The sequence below is a fragment of the Scyliorhinus canicula genome, chromosome 7 (genome assembly GCF_902713615.1).
Source record: "Scyliorhinus canicula chromosome 7, sScyCan1.1, whole genome shotgun sequence".
Taxonomy (NCBI): Eukaryota; Metazoa; Chordata; class Chondrichthyes; order Carcharhiniformes; family Scyliorhinidae; genus Scyliorhinus; species Scyliorhinus canicula.
In genome coordinates, this window is record NC_052152.1 from 164,733,410 (window position 1) to 164,753,972 (window position 20,563).

Genomic DNA, 20,563 nt, shown 5'->3' on the forward strand with positions numbered 1-20,563 from the left:
TCAGTTTGTAGTTTATCTCAAAGCTTCTGCCTTTCCTGCAGAGAGAGTTGGTTAGTTCTGGACTTTGCTGGCACAGCCTGTAATGGTTGTCCTGTACATAAATTCATCCAAGCTCCCTGCAAGTTCAGAAACACAGTCTTTCTGGATGAAAACGGAGAGGAGGTAGGACAGTAGTCCTTCCTCAGAGCTTCCAGGAGTCAAACCAAAACTAAAAACTCAAACATTCCAGTGGGATAAGATCCAATCATCACCTGTTCTGGGCAGAGAACATCCCTTTGGGCCAATTCATTGGCCATCAGCCAAATCAATCAAACAGAGTCATCACTGATGCTGGCCAATCGCTGTCATTGGTGCCGGTCTATCTGCAATCACCAATTTAAATCAGCAGAGCCTTCTGGATCCTTCTGTTTGAATTAAAGACACAGGCTGCTTTTAAGGCACATTTCCATAAATATGTGATGGATCAAAATGCAATTCTGAAAATAAAAGAAAGGGGAAATAAGGGAATAAACAGGAACAACCAGGAAGGACCCTTACAATATGCTGAATAGAATGAAATGGACATAATGGGCGGAATTCTCCGACCCCCCGCAGGGTCGGGGAATTGCCCGGCGCCTTTGTAAATCCCGCCCCCGCCGTGGACGGAATTCTCTGCCACCCGGGAATCGGCGGGGGTGGGAATCGCGCCCCGCCGGCCGGCGGGCCCCCCGTGCCAGTCAGCGAGCCCTCCGCGGCAATTCTCCGGCCCGCGATGGGCCGAAGCCCCGCTGCTGTCAGGCCTCTCCCACCGACGTGGTTTAAACCACCTCTGGTGCCGGCGGGAGCAGGCGGCGCGAGCGGGCCCGGGGTCCTGGGGAGGGGGGGCGCGGGCCGATCTAACCTCGGGGGTGCCCCCAGGGTGGCCTCGCCCGCGACCGGAGCCCATCGATCGGTGGATGGGCCTGTGCCGTAGGGGCACTCTTTTTCTTCCGCCACGGACTCCACCATGGCGGAGGCGGAAGAGACCCCCTCCACCACGCATGCGCCGGTGGTGATGTCAGCGGCCGCTGATGCTCCGGTGCATGCGCGGACTCACGCCGACCGGCGAAGGCCTTTCGGCCAGCCCCGATGCCGGTCGGCGTGCGCCAAAGACTGTTGGCGCCAGTCGGCGGAGCGGGAGCCACACCGGCGTGGGCCCCCCTAAAGGTGCGGAGAATTCCGCACCTTTGGGGAGGCCCAACGCCGGAGTGGTTGGCGCCACTCCGCTACGCCGGGACCCCCGACCCGCCAAGTAGGGGAGAATACTGCCCAATGTTACTGCTGCCTGCCCATATTGTCAGGTGATAAATGGGCAGGCAGCAGGAAAATTCAGGAGGGTGAGACACTTGGCCACCTTGATTGTGCTCTCACATAGGCCTGTAATGACACAGAGCTTGCCTGCCTGCAAATTGGGACCCCGATATCAGAGCCCTGATTGTAATTTTGAGTGATGCTGCAGCCTAATGTGTCACACAGTGAGTGGCCTAAGTAGTTGTCCTTGAAGGGATCAATCGTGGCCACTCCACTAAAAGACTCCAAACCTCTGTTTTTCTTCCAACTTATTTTTCTGTTCCAGGCAGAGCAGCAGCATTCTTCCTAGCTCCACAAAAATATAACCTCCTGCAGGCCTATACTTGACTGCCTCCATTGTCGACTCCCAAGCTGCTCAGTAAACCTCAGTGAAGAGCATTTTGGCACCTGCAGCCTTCCACCTGCATTCTCATCTTCCCTGTGGGATAGTGTGAACCTATCTTGCTTCATCTAAAGTGTTGCCCAGAGAGATTTGCAGTAGAGATGATGGTGCCCAGTGATAATGTCATTGGATTAGTAATCCAGAAACCCAGGCTAATGCTTTACATGGATTCAGAACCAACCACAGAAGCTGGTCGCATTTAACCAATAAATTAGTCTCAGTTATGGTGACTATGAAGCTGTCATTAATTGTCATGAAAATCCATCTAGTTTACAAATATAATTTTGGGAAATAAATCTGCTGTCCTTACCTGGCTTGGCCTGCTTAGAGCTCATTGATCATTGTTGCACTTTAGCCCATTTCTCTCAGGCCAGTCTTTTTCTTCAAAGATGGATTGCATGTTTGATTGCCTCAGAGTTAAAACTTAATGTTTACATCCCAGGAACCATGGATTAACATTTCCTAGTACAGGTCACAATGCACATACATGGAGTAACAGCTGTTCCTTGTGATGCCTAACATATGGGGTGCAATTTAACAGAAACATTTCTGAGTAATACTTCGGCTGCAAATGGTGGGGTGTTTCTCAATGCCTGCTGTGGCGAGATCGCAGATGTAAGGGCACTTAGTACCAGAAATGAACTCCCACGAGCTTCTCACCATTACCAGTTGTCTCGTCGTCTAATTCGCCGGGCTCGCACCTCAGCAGTTCATCACTAACAAGGGGGAGCTGCTTTTAAGCACTCCCACGCCACTCATTTCCAGTCAACACACAATCATGGCAGCACGCAGACCTGCTCGTCACTTTAGCATTGCCAAACTGGCCAGGCTTCTCGATGCTGTCGATGAGAGACGGGGCATCAGTTCTTCCAAGGGGTCGGAGGATCACCAATACTGCTTGGAGCAGTTGCCATCAGTGCGTGCAGCATGACAAGAAGGACCACCGTACAATTAAGGAAGGAAGAAAACCAACAACCTCCACCACTCTGCAAGGGTGAGTTACCACCTCTCTCCTGGCATCAGTTCTGCCTGCCACTTCTCAAATTCCCAACCCCCCCCCCCCCCCCCCCCCCCCCCCACACAAATCACTGGCTGACACCTTGCACCCTCCACATATCCGATCTTTGTGCTTGTTTCTCAGCACACCCTGGCACCCACCAGCACAACCCCGTCATATATACTTGTGGCGCCCACACGTATCACCTGCTATAGACCCTCTGATCCATCAATCACATGGCTTACAAAGCCATCTTTTTGTCCCCGCAAAAGAAGATAGCCCATAATAAGCAGGAAAGTGCCAAGACAAGGGGGCGGAGCAGCAGAGGTACGAGTGCTCATCCCCTATGAGGAACAGGACCTGGAGATCATGGGGTTGACCAAGGAGAGAGAAGTCCCAGATGGTGAGGTTAGCCTGCACCAAAGAGGTGAGGATCTACTGCCCCTCCACCCAGATGACCTGTCTCAAGTGAGTTGTTCATGTCAGAAAATTGAACCTTTAATCTCACTGACCACATGTTCATTCTCTTACAGGTTCTCCATCTGCTGGGGCCGGAGCATACCCCCAGCCACCCAAACGACCACCTCGGAGGAGAGAACCATCGAGACTTCATAGTTATCACCCCCACCTTCCACCAGTGCAGAGACACACACCACGGTGGGCAACATTTAGGACAGGCTTCTGGAGCACAATCTGCTACATATGAGGTTGAGGCAGGGATATCCAAGAGAGTCAGCAGTTGGAGGTCTGCTGGTTGCCAGGACTCAGCCTAGTCCCGGGGAGATGCTGAGCTTCTGGCCAAGGTTCTCCCAGAGCTGGTGCACATGCTAGGACATGGCCGTGAGATTCATAAGGGGATGTCAGCAACATTCCAGCAAGTATGCAGCCAATCAGAGGTGTCCCAAAGGCTACGGGTGCAGGAGATGATGCCGACATTGCGTGGTACTGAGGCCAACACTGCTAGGGTGGTGGCCACAATGGAAAGCCTGGAGCACCTTGAGTGGTAGTGTCCAAGGCATGGTTCATTCCATGACAACCATGACTGAGGATCTCAATATCATGTCCCAGTTGATGAAGGACATTGCTGTCACGCTCCAAGGCGTGACCTAGTCACTGAGGACCATCGCTGAAGGCGTCGACACCATGCTGTAGACAATGCGGAGACATCAGACCTGGCAGAGCCAGATGACACAGAGTCCTATGGAGGTCACTCCAGCTACCCCTTCACGCCAAGATGACCCCACAGCTCTACAGGCAACATCAGGGTGGAGGAAGGACTGGAGACCAACCCGGGGCCTGCCACCAAGGAGACAACAGTATTCTGCAGTTCTTCTGTACCCCCCACAACTGACACCAGCACATCTCAAGGGCAACGGGCAGAACAAGGTGGTCCAGCGAAGCCAGTGACGCCGGTAAGTTGGCCGGGGGCCTCTGGTTCCATGCCCTCCAGAGGATGTCTGCCAAGGGCATTAAAGACCACAGGGCATGAAAAACAGCAGCTGCCTCCATCTCTAATGTGCATCCTGGGGACACAGCTAGACATAGCACTAGTCCACGAAATATCAAAAGGAGAGGAGATCATTGAGTGGGCATGAGGGTGGTGTGGGCACAATCTGTAGCTAGGGGGAATAGGAATGTCAATGTTAACAATTAAAACATGTCACAGCTGTTGCATGTGAAGCCTCTGTCACGTTAACCTTCACAGAGGCCATGACTGCACATCCTCTCTGTGTTGACCTCCGATCCCCCCACATCCCCACAGGCACAGTGGTCCAAGATCAAACGCCCCTGATTCAGACCTGAGGCGGTATTCTCCCCTACCCGGCGAGGCGGGGGTCCCGGCGTAGCGGAGTGGCGCCAAGCACTCCGGCATCGGGCCTCCCCAAAGGTGCGGAATTCTCCGCACCTTTAGGGGCTAGGCCCGCACCGGAGTGGCTCCCGCTCCGCCGACTGGCGCCAACAGCCTTTGGCGCCACGCCAGCCGGCGTCGGGGCTGGCCGAAAGGCCTTCGTCGGTCGGCGTGAGTCCGTGCATGCGCCAGAGCGTCAGCGGCCGGTGACGGAACCCACGGCGCAGGCGCGGTGGAGGGGGTCTCTTCCGCCTCTGCCATGGTGGAGGCCGTGATGGCGGTGGAAGAAAAAGAGTTGCCCCACGGCACAGGCCCGCCCACCAATTGGTGTACCCCGATCGCGGGCCAGGCCACCGTGGGGGCACCCCCCGGGGTCCGATCGCCCCGCACCCCACCAGGACCCCGGGGCCCGCTCGTGCGGCCTGCTCCCGCCGGCACAGAGGTGGTTCAAACCACATCGGCAGGAGAGGCCTGACAGCGGCGGGACTTTGGCCCATCGTGGGCCGGAGAATCACCGCGGGGGACCGCCTACCGTCGGGGCGCGATTCCCGCCCCCGCCGATTCCCGGGTGGTGGAGAATTCCGGCCACGGCGGAAGCGGGATTTACGATGGCCCCGGGAGATTCCCCAAACCTGCGGGGGGTTGGAGAATTCCGCCCCTGGTTCAGAAGATGGATGTGAGCGTGCTGTCGGCAGAAAGACAGGAGACAGACTTTGACATAAACTGAGGAGCACCAGAGCTTTCCTCACAGTGAGTGATCATCACTCTCCTGCCTTGTATACTGACCCACTAATAGTGCCGACACAGCACCATCACCCTGGGGTGATGTTACAGAGACCCTGGGAGGCTGGAACAGGACGGTGGGGTGGGGCGACGAGGGGGTTGGGGGAGAGAGGAGGGAATGGGGGGAGGGTAAGGAATGGAGGGTTAGTGAGCTGGCAGACAAAGCCTTGTCCTATGAGACGCTGGTGAGGATAAGGCCTCTCTGGTCCTCCTGGCATGCCGGACCCTTGCAGCCACCTCCGGCTCCTGCTGCAGACCCTCCCCGGGCTCGTCCTCCATCTTCTCCAGGTTCGCCCGCCTCCTCCTCCTCAGGTCCTCAAGAGGCTGCAAGTCCCTCCTTCTCCTCCTGCAGGTTGTGGAGGGCTTAACAGACCACCGCAAAGCTGGAGACCCTTTGGGGGGTGTTCTGCAGTGCACCACAGAGCGGTTGATGCATCAGGAGTACATTTTGAACAGTCGAATGCACTGCTCAATGACAGCACGTATGGTAATATGGGCCTCGTTATATCAGATCTCTGCCTCGATCTCCAGCCTCCGCACTGGCGTCATCAGCTAGGAGCCCAGTGGGTACCCCTTATTTCCCAAGAGCCAACCAGTCATCCGGGGTGGTGGTCGAAGGTCGCCGAATGTCCCAGGATGTAGCTTTCATGCACCCTCCCTGGGATGCGAGCACACACGGGCATGGTGCAGTTGTGGTTGTCGCATACGAGTTGAACATTCAGCGAGTAGAATCCCTTCCAGTTAATGAGGGGCACTCCCTGATGCCCCGGTGCGTGCAAGGTGACGTGCGTGCCATCAATTATTCCCTAGACCTGGGGCATCCTGGCGCTGGCGGAGAATCCTGCAACCCGGGCATCTCGGTGGGCTTGGTCCAGCTCATATTTGATATAGTCTGCTACCCGCGCATTTAGGGCAGTAGAACCTCACAGATGCTCTTGTGGGCTGTAGCTTGTGAAATGCTGCACAAGTCCACGCTCGAATCCGGGAAGGAGAACCGATGGCAAAGGAATTCAGGGTTGTGATGACCTTCATGGCCACCGAGAGGGAGTGTCCCTCTGGGGGCTGGTTTAGCACAGGGCTAAAGAGCGAGCATTTAAAGCAGACCAAGGCAGGCCAGCAGCACGGTTCAATTCCCGTACCAGCTTCCCCGACCAGGCGCCGGAATGTGGCGACTAGGGGCTTTTCACAGTACCTTCATTTGGAGCCTACTTGTGACAATAAGCGATTTTCATTTCATTTCCTCCTCCTCCACGGGGTGCTAAGTCCATGATGATAGGGCACAGATGCCCCACTCTCTTTTGTTGGGATAATGTCTCCTGTGGCACATGCTGTCCGTCATCTCCTTGAAAGACCAACGATGCCTGTACACCTTGGGCCATCCCTGACATCCCCCTCTGGGCTCCTCCTCAGCCTAAAGAACAGCCTGGTCTTCAGGGTGTGTGGCGGCCCCCTGTACACGGGGTGCCGCCTCCAGCCTGTGTCGATGCTGACGCCTTCTCCGGCGTTTGGCCGCCTGGGCTGCCACCAGCACTGCGAGGGCATCAGCTGCGGGATCGACACTACCATCCATTTTGGTATCTGTAAAGAATTGGCAAAGGAGATGGACCGACAATTAGTTAGAGCTTGCATCCTTGGATCTTCAAATCCCCCACGCACCCCCATTCTTGCGTGTCCCACCTTCTCTCAGAGTGCCATCCAGCGAGTCGGTTGTGCTGGAGAACTTTGTTCTGCACACTCACCCCTGGCCACATCAGGAGCCCCTAGACCCCAGGCTCCTGTGGCATATTAGGGAGACCATGCTTAGGTACCCTCACCTGCTCCACGTACTTACCCTTTGGTCGCAAGGACATCCCCAGTGCTGAAGCCCCACTCTTGAGTGTTTGATGGTTGGCTGCTGCCTCTATGGTGCTGATGCTTCTGAAGTTCAGGTAAACCGTTGAGGCTCCAAGTTTGATTGAAATGTGATGCAATAATCATCGTCTGAGACATATCACATGTACCCACAAGAATTTTTTTCTAATTAGTTCATGGGATGTGGGAGGCTGTGGCAACATTTTTTGCACATCCCTAATTGCCCTTGAGGGGATATTTAAGAGACAACCACAGGTCACATGTAGGCCAGACCAGATAAGGACGGCAGATTTCCTTCCCTAAATGACATTAGTAAACCAGATATTTTTTTTGATAACAATCGACAATGGTTTCATGGTCATCATTTGACCTTTTTGATAAATTCCGGATTTATTATTGAATTCAAATTTCACCATCTGTAGTGGCAGGATTTGAATCTGGGTCCCCAGAGCATTACTCTGGGTCTCTGCTTTACTCGTCCAGTCACAATACCACTACGCCACCGCCTACCCTTGAGCTCTTTTTAAGGAGAATCCATTTGAGAATATTTTCTTGGTTAAACAGTCAACAATAACAAAGGTTTGAAAATAAACTACATAAAATTTCACACATCACACTAACCATTAAACAAGGTAACATCACCATTCCAGATTGGTACCAATACAAAGCTATATCAGATCATTTTGACACAAAAAAAACTCACCAGATCACCCCTCACAGATTCCTCAATAGAAACGGAAAAGAAGCCTGAGAATGTGTTATGTCCAGAACTTTGTGGTAGAAATGATCTGTCCATCAATGTGTTACTTGTTCCATGTGTCAGTGCCATTCTCCGTTCAGGAGCCGCAGCTTTGCAAGCCCTCTCACACGGCCCAATCTCACTGGAACCAAATCCAGATATCCACATATTCCGCGGGCACTCAAGGTGCAGTTGAAAATCCATGACTTCCTGCATGTTTAACACACGCTATTGTGCCAGTTACATGTAGCACTCACCACGCCAGCAACAAAAGCATCAGTAGTCTGCGGAAGCTTTCCTTTAACAGTGTCATCAAATGGCCAATTTGGATCAATGTCGCGCACCAGTTCCCGTAGCATGTCCTTATTTCAAACCAGATTGCTTTCTGGATTCATACGTCTCCCTGAGCCCAGTGTTCCAGGATCCAGGTACCGTAGAAAAAATTGTCCTTCTTTCCAGCTACAGAAAAGGAAGGAAAAAGCAACAACAGCCTCCAGACTACCTGCAGGAGCAAGCAGCAAACACAACCTGCAGCTGTGGAGTGTTCTCACAACTAACATGGCAAATTCCTTATTCACAATCGCCTTCAGCTGTGAAGCAAGAGGCGGCTCACAGGCAGTGGGAGTTAAGATGACCATCAGCACATTACCTAGAACAGAACTCTGTCCTGAAAATCTTTGGTAAGACAGGCAGGCAGCAGCTGTAGTTGCTCCTGTTCTGGGGATCCACAATATTTAAAGATGGCTTGAAGAGTCTCACAGGTGAAAAAACTCTCAACTCCGCCCCCGACTAAGTCCAACCTCCCTGACGGCTCCCCCACCCGCAACCCCCCACCCCACCCTGAGCACTGGGGCAGCAGATCCAGTGCCCTTGAGCTACATGGCCGAAAATGAAAATGGCTGCTCACCTCCTCAGGTCCCCTCAGCAGGCATTGCGGCAGCTTCACATTAAAAAAAGGAGTATTGAACGATGCCTACGTGATTTTTCGCTGGTGAGCCTGTTAATTCCCTGGGGGCCGTTATATTTGACTTCAGTCTCGTTAATGAGATTAAAATTAATACAAATTGGTGTTAATGCTAGTTTGCCATATTTGGGAAAGATCCGGAATTTGCCTGATGAGCCATCAATTGAACGCGAGACGAGTTGCTGTACAAAAGTTAGGCTTTAATAAGCTAGAACTTAGACCTGCGGTCGACTACAATAAATGGACGACCGCTGGGCATTCTGACTATTTATACCTCGGTATGGAGGCGTGGTTAACTCAGCCTCTCGACCAATCGGCGAGCCGTCACATGACTGGTCTCAACCAATCGGTCGAGAGGCACATGACCGACCAGGGCCAATGGTAAGCCGGTGTTCTGCACCAATGGCAGACAGCTATGCAAATCATACCACCACATTGCCATCGAGAGAGAATCAGTTAGATGGCAAACTGATTCGTGCCCAGTGGAGATCACGATTTTGGCCTTTCCTGCTATTTAACTGATGTGCTCAGATCCGTGCCAGGTGCAACGTGGTGATTGAGCCCATGATTAATGATGAACACACAAATGACCACATACATACAATCAATGACTTTTTTTTTCTACGCTGCTTTTTTAAAATATTAATTTACTGAATGTAAGCGTCACTGGCAAGAAAGTATTTCTTACCCATCTCTAATTGCCCTTGGGAATGCGGGTGGTGAACCGCCTTCTTAAACAGCTGCAGTCTATGTGATGAATGGTTTAATATAATTGAGTGATTTGTGAGGACATTTTGGACGGAGGGTAGTTAAGATACAACTCCATTGTTGTTGGTCTGGGGTCACATACATGCCAGACCGCATGAAAAGAGCTGATTTTGTTCCCTAAAGAATAGAAGTGAACCAGATCGACTTACATGGTTACCATTTTACAGGGGTCAGTGAGCTCAGTAGGTGGATGGCTGGATCGTGACACAGAGCGATGCGAACAGCATGGGTTCATTGCCTGTACCAGCTGAGGTTATCCATGAGGGCCCTGCCTTCTCAGCCTTGCCCTGCGCCTGAGATGTATGACCTTCAGGTTAAATCACCACCAGTCAGCTCTCTCTCAAAAGGGGAGAGCAACCAATGGTCCTCGAGGACTATGGCGGCTTCCATATTACTAACTTTTTATTCCAGACTTATTTGATTAAGCAAATTTACATTCCTCAGCTGCAGGGGGGGGGGGGGGGGGGGGGGGGGGGGCTTCAGCTGTTCTGTTCCCTTCAGTGCTGTTTCTGCTACCAAGAGAAATGCCTGGAAGATTTTTCTTTGCCAGGCTTCTGCCAGATGTGTGTTAGGATCGAACAGGTGGGAACTGAACAATATTATGCTGATTCACGTGCCAATTTCCCTATGGGAATGGGTTTCATTTTGTGTGTGTTTTGAATGACCCATACGGGGTTTGCAAAATCCTCCTGTGCGCAATTACAGCTCCACACCTGTGTGCTGGTTCACCACTTACATCACTGGTGTTTGATTCCAGTTCAAAACATAGAATCATAGAATCCCTACACAGAGGAAGGAGCCCATTCGGCCCATCGAGTCCGCACTAACCCTCTGAAAGAGCACCCTACCTAGGCTGACGCCCCCATCCTATCCCCTTAACCCAGGAACCACACCTAGCCTTTTGGATACCAGGGCAATTTTACCATCTAACCAATTCTGACCTCCGGCGACTGCCTGTGTGGAGTTTGCACTTTGTCCCCATGTTGGCGTGGGTTTCCTTCGGGTGCTTCAATTTTCTCCCACAGCCCAAAGATGTGCAAGTTAGGTGGATTGGCCAGACTAAATTGCCCCTTCGTGTTCAAGAAAGTTTGGCGGGGTTACTGGGTTGCGGGGATAGGATGGGGGAGTGGGCCTGGATAAGGTGCTCTTTCAGAGGGCCGATGAAAACTCAATGGGCTGAATGGCCTCCCTCTGCACTGTAGGAATTCAATGATTCTATGATTCAAACCTGCACATCTTTGGACTGTGGGAGGAAACTGGAGCACGCAGAGGAAACCCATGCAGACGCGGGGAGAACGTACAAACTCCACTGCTGGAATTGTTAATCACTGTGCTACCGTGCTGATAATTGCATGATTGTAGTGTGCATCATCTACAAGTCGAGCAACTCACCAATTGACCGCACTTACCAAACCACAACCTCTAACACCTACGAGTTAAGGGCAATAACACCATCTGAAAATTCCCCTCTAAGTCACACACCATCCTGGAAATTTATCATTGTGCGATCACTAGAACCATGGTTAAAATCTCTGAAGGACAGGTGTATATATTCGTATAAAACCTGTGTTAATCGTCATATATCCTAGATGACTTGTCGAGTTCTAGCTGGAGTTAGGAATGGCTCATGTCTAGTTTGGTGAAGGTTTGCCCACTGCTAGTTTGGCATATAGGTCTTCTGAATGGTATGGAGTACCGACCTAAACATGAGGCATTGTTAACTGTTAGTTTACAGTCCCTGCAAAGGGGGACCGACATGTGAGGCTTGAGGACAGGGACTATTGGTGCAGCTCACTCTGCGAGCTGCACTGGTCGTATTATCCAGAGGCTCTGTAACTGCTTGAGTTTGGTCACTACTTTGGTAAGTAAAGCATATGGGACTGGCCAAGCCCTGAAATATTAGAGTGGGGCGCGGTGTCCACAAAGATCTTTGCCCTTGCTCCCTTTATTCTGCCAAGGCCTTTTTGGAATACCTCTGGGTATTTGCCATTGCCCTCTTGCAGTCTATCTGTTCCTAGTTAAAAAAATTGTTGCCAGTCCAGATGGATCCTCTGGAGCCACTCCCTGCCCTAGAGACTGGGTCCTTGTCCTCATAGGACAATGAGTGGGAGTCGAGCTGTCTGCTGCCTATAGGCAACTGGGGTCATAGTGGTCCCAATAGTCTACAAAGGTTCCCCTGTATATCTGGCCAACCTGACCCTGGTGTCTCACAGGTCTACGGGCAAGGTGTCCATCCAGAAATGCCAGAAGGTCTGTTCCCTGATGATGGAGACGATGGCAACATCCGTATCCGCCTCCATTTCTACAGAATGGCTGTTGATCAAGAGTTCTGTAATTATCGGGGCAACCTTAGGGCTGATGATGCAGATTAGCTGCATTGGTTCATCCTCTATGGATTGATAGACTTGCAAGACCCGGGCCTGAGCTGGCTATGGCTTCCAGCCTGGACAGAACACGTATTGCTGATTCTGGCAGCGCAGTCAGGGTTGCCTTGGACAAAACCTACAGACGTCTTGCAGCTGACACTTGTAGGGCACGATTCTCCCAACGGGAGACTGAGTGCCGACGTCGGAGTGAAACCCGGAGTGTTTCACTCCGGCGTTGGAGGCCGCTCCTCGCCCCCTATTCTTCCCCCACCCCCCGGGGGGCTAGGAGCAGCAGCACGTGAATCCCGAGCGCCCGGCCTCGACGCTTGCGTCAAAGCGGCGCGCCGGGAATGACGCGGCCGGCGGCGCCGAAGTGACGTCAGCCGCGCATGCGCAGGTTGGCCGGCTCCAACCCACGCATGCGCAGTTGCCGTCTTCCCCTCCGCTGCCCCGCAAGACAAGGCGGCATGATCTTGCGGGGCGGCGGAGGGAAAAGAGTGCGTCGTTTACAGACGCCGGCCCAACGATCGGTGGGCACCGATCGCGGGCCAGTCCCCTCCTGAGCACGCCCATGGTGCTCGATCCCCTCTCCGCCCCCCACAGGCCCCACACTCACCTGTTGCGTGCTGTTCACGCTAGCAGCAACCAGGTGTGGTTGGCGCCGGTGTGAACCGGTTGGGTTCGGCAGGCCGCTCGGCCCATCCGGGCTGGAGAATCGCCAGTCGCCGTGAGAAATGGCGACCGCCGATTCTCTGAGCGGCCTGTCGAAAAACGCGACACGCCATTTTTTGGGGGGGGGGGGGGAGAATCGCAGGGGGTGCCAGGGCGGTGTGGCGTGATTCGCCCGGCCCTCCCGCGATTCTCCCACCGTGCGTGGGGTGCGGAGAATCGCGTCCATAGTCTCCCGAGAGGCTTTCCTGGTACTTCTAGGGTCCAGGAGCTACATTTATACATCGCACTAATGAGCCCCAGTTGGGCAGGCCTCAGTCCACTCACCAAGGAACACGTATCCTACTTAAGCTCACGGGGAGATCAATCAACGATTCCCCCATGGTCCACATGAGGGTTATCACAGACGCCAAGGCCAATGAGCGGGACCAGGGTTTGGGGTAGGAATTGGATGCTGCTAGGGATATAAGAATGGCCTCTTGTACAAAGTTAATGCTGGGAAACAGTTGTACATCCGCCAGTGGTGGAGGAGCACAGTGGTTAGCACTGTTGCTTCACAGCGCTAGGGACCCACACTCGAGTCCTGGCTTGGATCACTGTCTGTGGGGCGTCTGCACGTTCTCCCCGTGTCTACGTGGATTTCCTCCAGGCGCTCCGGTTTCCTCCCACAAGTCAAAGACTTGATTGTTAGGTGAATTGGACATTCTGGATTCTCCCTCAGTGTACCCGAACAGGCACGGGCCTGTGGCTTCTAGAAGATTTTCACAGTAACTTCATTGCAGTGTTAATGTAAGCCTACTTGTGACACTAATAAAGATCATTATCATTATTAATTTATGCTCCATCTGGCATCCAAGAAATCATTGCAACAATTAATGTATTCTCTGGCCTCTGCCTTACCTTACTGTTGCCTCATACCAGGCTTCACACGAGCTTTTGGATTCTAATGCTCCTTAATTCTAATGTGATATTTGCTTGCTCTACTTGTACTAGATTAAGTAAAGTACTTTTTTTGGTATCATTTGGCATTGACAAAATTATTATATCATTTGTACCCTAATTTGACCTTTTTATTCTTCAGGTGAAATTCCATTGGGATCTTGTTTTGATCATATATATTTTTATTTTAATACATAACAGGGTACAAAGTTCTTTCACTTTTAGATTCTGGAGAAGGCACACAACTTGACAGTGCAGACGTCTACATCCATGTGACCTTCATTAAGAAGTGGGACATCTGTGCTGGAAATGCCATAATGAAAGCCTTGGGAGGTCAGATGACAACAATTGAAGGAGATTTAATCGATTACAGTGACTTTCCCTCCAATAATGGTGGACTTGTAGCAAGTATTGGAATCGATCACCATGCTTTGCTGAAGCGATTGCCTGCCCTCAAAAGCCTTGCTCCGAAAATAAACTGAGGAAACCCAGGCCCCTCCAGTTGTTGTCATTATGGTAAACCTTTAAAGAATCATGAGCTAAACCGGCACAAAATTTCACCAACAATGTGGATAGATTTCTTCCCCATTAACTTGGAGAAAATAATCAACTCAAGAGGACTCCCAAAGCAGTACTGTTCAAATGATTGTAGAAATTAATTGTGCCTCTGTGATTTCCCAAAAAACATTATTATAAAATGTGTACTCCCACAGAACCATGTATAATTGATTGAACAACACTTGAGCCTTCTTTTTGAATATGGTATTGCCATTTCTGTGAGCCTGTTACTGTAATTTATAAAGTAAGTCTACATATAAACTATTCACTGCTAAACTATTGCTCCTAATATGAACATTTTCAGTGATTATTTTCTTTAATGTGTTGGTGCAGGAACTGACTGTGACAGAATAATTCTCCATGTGATTGAACTTCTGATATCACATGGGTTTATAGAGCAGGTGAAAAGCAGAGATTTGATTGGTAGTGAGGTGAGGGAGACATTGCTGAACAAGTGGCAGGGCTGTGTCATATTGATCTTAGAACATGGTTCAGGAGCAGAATAAATTGCATACTACCATCCTCCCTGGGGATGAATGTGTCATATACAAAGTCCTGTGGGGACTGGTTATCTGAACATCAAAGGTGGGGGAAGTATAACATTCCCAAAAGGACAGTTAACAGTATAGTGAGTGTAGTTGGAATTTAATTTGCTGCTTTCCACAAAACTATTGATCATGCCAAATTAAATTCTGTACCGATCCTCCCACAATATTGAAAATGTATTGATCTTGTCTGAACAGCAATTTCATAAACCTGAATGTAGATATCATGTTTTAGCAAAAAACATCAAACGGCATTTTCCTCTGGGTCTCTGTTTTCTGAAAATGTGGATTTTTAAAATATTTCAATTAGGACCACATTTATTAATGCCATGTGGTGAATGGGACCTCTTTTGAGCTATAGCCAATTGATTTAATTTCAATTTGTCAGTCTGATCTTGATGATCTCCGAAGTGTTGATCAGAATATCAGTTGAAATGGTCAGTGTGGCACTCTGAATCAAGTTAAGATTTTTTAATAAGTAAAATCACCCTCAGTATATTAAACAAACTTTCCAAAATAGTAGTGCACTTTTCTATTTTCTTTCTTGAAGGTGAACAGTGGTTTTGTTTGTATATATTTTCAATTATTGTATAATGGTTTGATTAGTTAGTGATAAACTAAAATGGGTAAGTAAGAGGGATAACTTCAATATACTTTGTAGGTCTATAATAGACAGTGGAGCAGCACGGTAGCACAGTGGTTAGCACAGTTGCTTCACAGCTCCAGAGTCCCAGGTTCGATTCCTTGCTGGGTCACTGTCTGTGTGGAGTTTGCATGTCCTCCTCGTGTCTGCGTGGGTTTCCTCTGAGTACTCCGGTTTCCTCCCACAGTCCAAAGATGTGCAGGTTAGGTGGATTGGTCTTGCTAAATTGCTCTTAGTGTCCAAAAAGGTTAGGTGGGTTACTGGGTTACAGGATAGGGTCGAAGCATGGGGTTAAGTTGGGTGCTCTTTCCAAGGGCCAGTGCAAACTCAATGGGTTGAATGGCCTTCTTCAGCACTGTAAATTCTTTGATTCTAGTAGAAATTCTGTAACAAGGTCACAGTGGAGCATACTGTATGTTTCACATGTTCTGTAAAACAACAGTACTTTTAATGTTACTTTTACTTTCCATGTCAATTTTATGAATATACGTATGGGTGACTGCATATATGGCACTACCAGAGAGCACATCTTAGAAAATCACTGCCAATTAGCCAGTGATTTTCTATCCATTGTAATTGAATGACAGAAAATCATGAGCTGGGCATCCACTATTTTCCAAGAGGCACATGATTGGAACACCAGGCATGGGATTTTCCAGCCTTTTCCGCTGGTAAAATCTTCCATTCCTACCCAAGGAGACACCTCCATGATGGATTCCTCAGCGGCAGGACGGGCAAACCACGCAAGACGGTGCAGGCATCGGCACGACTAAAAGATCCCGCAATCGGCCAATGGCGAGCCACCTTTGCCGCTGGGGCAGGGGAAGATGGGAGATTGATAGGAGTGGAAAATCTTTTCCCAAACTACAGCACAATCCTCAAAATTACCACAATTTTAGTTACCAGTGGAGAATTGGGCTAGGACATGATCACTCTGAAGTCCCAACAAAAATATTGTTTTATGAGTTGACCTTGGTTCAGTCAAGAACAAGATTGAAGAATAATACAGCACAGGAACTGACCTTTCGGCCCTCCATGCCTGTACCGGTCATGATGCTACTCTTGGCTAAAACCCTCAGCACGTCCTAGTGCCGTGTCCCTCTATACACATCCTGGGCGCGATTCTCCGCAAATGCGGAGAGTCGTGAAGGCTGCCATGAAACTGGCCGTGTTTCACGGCAGCCTCCGCGCCCCCTCCCGGGACCCGATTCTGCACCCCGGTCGGGGCTAGCAGCGGGGCCCCGTGAACCACGACATCGCAGGCTTAGCGAACTTCGGCTCCAACCCGCGCATGCGCGGATGACGTCATCACGCATATGCGTGAAACCCGTGCATGTGCGGGCCGTCATGCCCCTCAGCCGCCCCGCGGACTGATCCAGTGGGGCGGCAGAGGAACAAAGAGTGCGCGGGGTTCGGACCCGCTGCCCGCGATCGGTGCCCACCGATCGCGGGCCCATGCCACCCTTGGCACGGCCGCACCACGGCCGTGCCAATCGGTGCCATGGTTCTCCAGAATGGCACTTTGTGGCCGTTTTCACGAACGGTGAGAGCAGGTGTGTTGGAGTTCGTGAAAACGGCTGTAAAGGCCTGGGAAATCGGCCCATCGGATAGGGGAGAATCGCTGCTCGCCGTAAAAAAATGGCGATCAGTGATTCGTGTCGTGGGGCGGCCGTGGGGGGGGGGAGAATAGCGGGAGGTCGGGAAAAATGTCGGGGAGGCCCTCCCGCTATTCTCCGACCTGTCGTGGGGGGCGAAGAATCACCCCCCCTATCTATGTATTTGTCGAGATGCCTTTTGAACGCCGTTAATGTACCTGCTTCCACAACCTCCCTTGGCAATGCGTTCCAGGCACTGACCACCCTCTGTGTAAAAAAAAACACTTTGGAGGTCATCCCTTTCTTTCTTTTTATTGACTTACATCTGAGGCTGATGACTGAGCTGTGAGTATAGCAATATAAAGCTAATTTGAATCTGGGTCTTCCAGTTGCATGCACAGCATACAATAAATGCTCCGCCCGTTCCATTTAATAATATATCAGGTGTCTATCACTGGTGAATAATCAGCTTTATGGGAATCACTTGATTAAACATCATTGAACTAGATTCATGATTTACATTAATTATTTGTTACTTTATTTAAAATTGTATGTTTGATTGTTGAAGTTGCACTAATTAGTTATATTTTTTAGAGGTTGGGTTATTTGTTAAACATGTACAATAGAAAATAAATAACGAGAATAATTTGGTGTGGTCTTTGATTTTTGTGTATATGCTGAGACAAATGAGCTGACAGTAATGTCACTGGACCAGCAAACCAGAGGCTCAGACTTGGCCCAGCTCCAAAAGCCTGAGTTCAAATCCTGTCATGACAGCTGCGGAATTTAAATTCAGTTCATTAATAAACGTGGAATAAAATGCCGGTCTCATTAATAATAATCATGAAACTCTCAAATTGTTATGAAAACTCATCTGTTTAACCTGTGTCACTCAGGGAAGGAAGTCTGCCGTCCTTCTCCCATCCGGCCTGAAAGTGACTTCAGGCCCACAATAATATGATTCACCTTGAACTTCCCTCTGAAAAGGCTGAGTAAACCACTCAGTTATATCAAACCACAACAGAAACATCAAATAAGAATAAAACTGGACCAGCCACCTGATATTGACCGAGATGTCAGAACGAACAAAGACAACACCCTGCCCAGTCAACGCAGCCTCCTCAATCTGGGGACTTGCGCCAAAATCGTCAGAATTGACTCATAGATCAGGCAAAAAACAGTGTGAGAGAGTCCCTGAATTATACTTTACAGTCAATGTCCCAAACTCTTCCATCACCATTCCTGGGTATGTCCAGTCCCACCAACAGGACAGACCCGCCGGGGGTAACAGCATAGGGACATGCAGTTGGGAGGGAGTTGCTCTGGAAGTCCTCAACATTAACTTTGGGACCCATGAAGTCTCATGGCATCATATCAATTATAGGCAAGGAAATATGCTGCTCATTGCCATTGATGGTTCCCCCCTCAGCTCGTGAATCAATATTCTTTCCATGTTGAGCAACACTTGGAAGAGCTCAGTGCAGCAAAGGCACAGAATGAACTGTGTCTGGGCGCACTTCAATGTCCATCACCAGGAATCGAGTGCAAGGACCAGTACCGACCAAGCTGGCTGAGTCAAGGACATATGGGCGGCACGGTGGCACACTGGTTAGCACTGCTGCCTCACAGCACCAAGGATCTGAGTTCAATTCCAGCCTTGGGTCACTGTGTAGCGTTTGTACATTCTCCCTGTGCCTGTGTGGGTTTCCTCCTGGTACTCTGGTTTTCTTGCAGTCTAAAGATGTGCTCGTTAGGTGGATTTCCCTTGCTAAATTTCCTCTTTGTGCCAAAGGTTAGACGGGGTTACAGGGATAGGGTGGGGGAGTGGGATTCGGTGGGGTGCTCATTCATAGTGTCATTGAAGACTCAATGGACTGAATAGCCTCCTTCCACACTGTTGGAATTCTATTCTATGGGTGGAGTTCGAGGGCAGCACAAGTGGAGGCAACTGGATACCAACCATGCTCAGATTTGTTCTCCCTATAGTGAAGCAGCGTTGCAGCAGGCATGTTCCTGACTCATGGGTCTAATAACATTGAGATCCCACCAACGTTTGGAGCTGCTGTTTATTCTGTATTTTTTGCCAATGGCTGCTGTCAGAAGCGTGTAAGGTGGGAGGGAGAGGGGCATATGGCTCCAAAGGGGCACAGTTGGTGTAGGGCAATCAACTTGTGACTCCCAACTCCAATCTCCTGGGTGAATGGTGGTCATGGATGACAAGGGCTCATGCCGCCAGTCTATCTGTGTTGCAAAGGTAATGTAGAGCTCCTGGCCTGCATTGAGTGAATGGTTTGGCAAGATGCCTTTTCGAGGCCTTTTCTGGGACCTTTCACTCCCTGAGGAGACAGCGGGGTGCCGGTATCCTACCTGTCACCCCACAAGATTTGCCCAGTTCTTCGTGGAAGCATAATTAATGAGCTGACTAACAGAATATTACAAGTTTTCAGCTGTCCTGCCGCCAATGGAAATCACATTGAATTTCCTGCCCATCCTCGGGCTTAATGCAAAATTTCACCCATGAGGTTTCTTCACGATCGAAGGAGTCTATTAGCAACACAAATTATTCATATGGTTTGCAGAATTAAAGAGTAGCATGAAAGGTACATTTACATTTTGATTTGAGAACATTCCAGAGCATGGTACATCATCGCAGAGATGGGCTGGGGAGGTAGAAGATTCATTTTTTTGATTTATCAAAGAGAGTTTGTGGACAGAAACAAGCAGTTCAGTTTGGGGAACCGACTGAAATAGTTGCAGCCAAGCTGTGGTACAGACAGAACCTTCCAGATTGAGAGAGCAAACAGGAGATGATCGTCAGATATGTCTGCATTTCAATCAGAGCAGATACTAACTTTGGTGTTTGCCATGTGGAATGTGGGTGGAGCCCTATCTCAGTTTGGATTTCATGAGGAACGAGCGGCTGAAAAATTTGCTTTAGCGTCAGTAAGTGGAAGAAATCTACAATGGTCCTCACAGAGCTTTGTGTCAGAAAGCAGTCAGCAAAGGCAGCTTTGAAAGTTGTGGGAAAGCAGTTAGCTTGAACAATGAGCTGAAGCATCCACAATCATGAAGTATGTAAAGAAAGGTTGAAGGATCGTGTAACTAAAAAGCAATTGGAAGGACACTGATAGATTTTTATCTTGGAGGATAATTGGAATACTGCGGGGAATTAAAGTGAATTCCAGAGTGTGTGGCACACCTTTGCCTTGGTCCCTAAAGAAGTGAATGAAGCTTCAAGATTGTTGTGAAGTATAACAAAGAACAAAGAAAAGTACAGCACAGGAACAGGCCATTCGGCCCTCCAAGCCTGTGCCGACCATGCTGCCTGTCTAAGCTAAAATCTTCTGCACTTCCGGGGTCTGTATCCCTCTATTCCCATCCTATTCATGTATTTGTCAATATGCCCCTCAAACGTCACTATCGTCCCTGCTTCCACCACCTCTTCCGGCAGCGAGTTCCAGGCACCCACTACCCTCTGTGTAAAAAACTTGCCTCGTACATCTCCTCTAAACCTTGTCCCTCGCACCTTAAACCTATGCCCCCTAATAAATTGACCCCTCTACCCTGGGAAAAACCCTCTGATTAT

General features: G+C 49.9%; 2 protein-coding genes across 2 annotated transcripts in view; one reads left to right on the plus strand and one right to left on the minus strand.

Moving 5' to 3' along the window:
- The window catches only part of LOC119969497 (Golgi-resident adenosine 3',5'-bisphosphate 3'-phosphatase-like), a 69,242-nt gene extending 54,773 nt beyond the window's left edge, over nucleotides 1-14,469 (plus strand). The window contains exon 5 of the mRNA XM_038803185.1: nucleotides 13,838-14,469. Coding sequence (XP_038659113.1) covers nucleotides 13,838-14,118 — 281 coding nt within the window. The 3' untranslated portion in view covers nucleotides 14,119-14,469. The remainder of the gene's footprint in view (nucleotides 1-13,837) is intronic.
- Nucleotides 1-20,563, minus strand: part of LOC119969496 (fibronectin type III domain-containing protein 11-like) — a 289,739-nt gene that overhangs the window by 150,810 nt on the left and 118,366 nt on the right. The gene's annotated exons all lie outside the window — the stretch shown is intronic.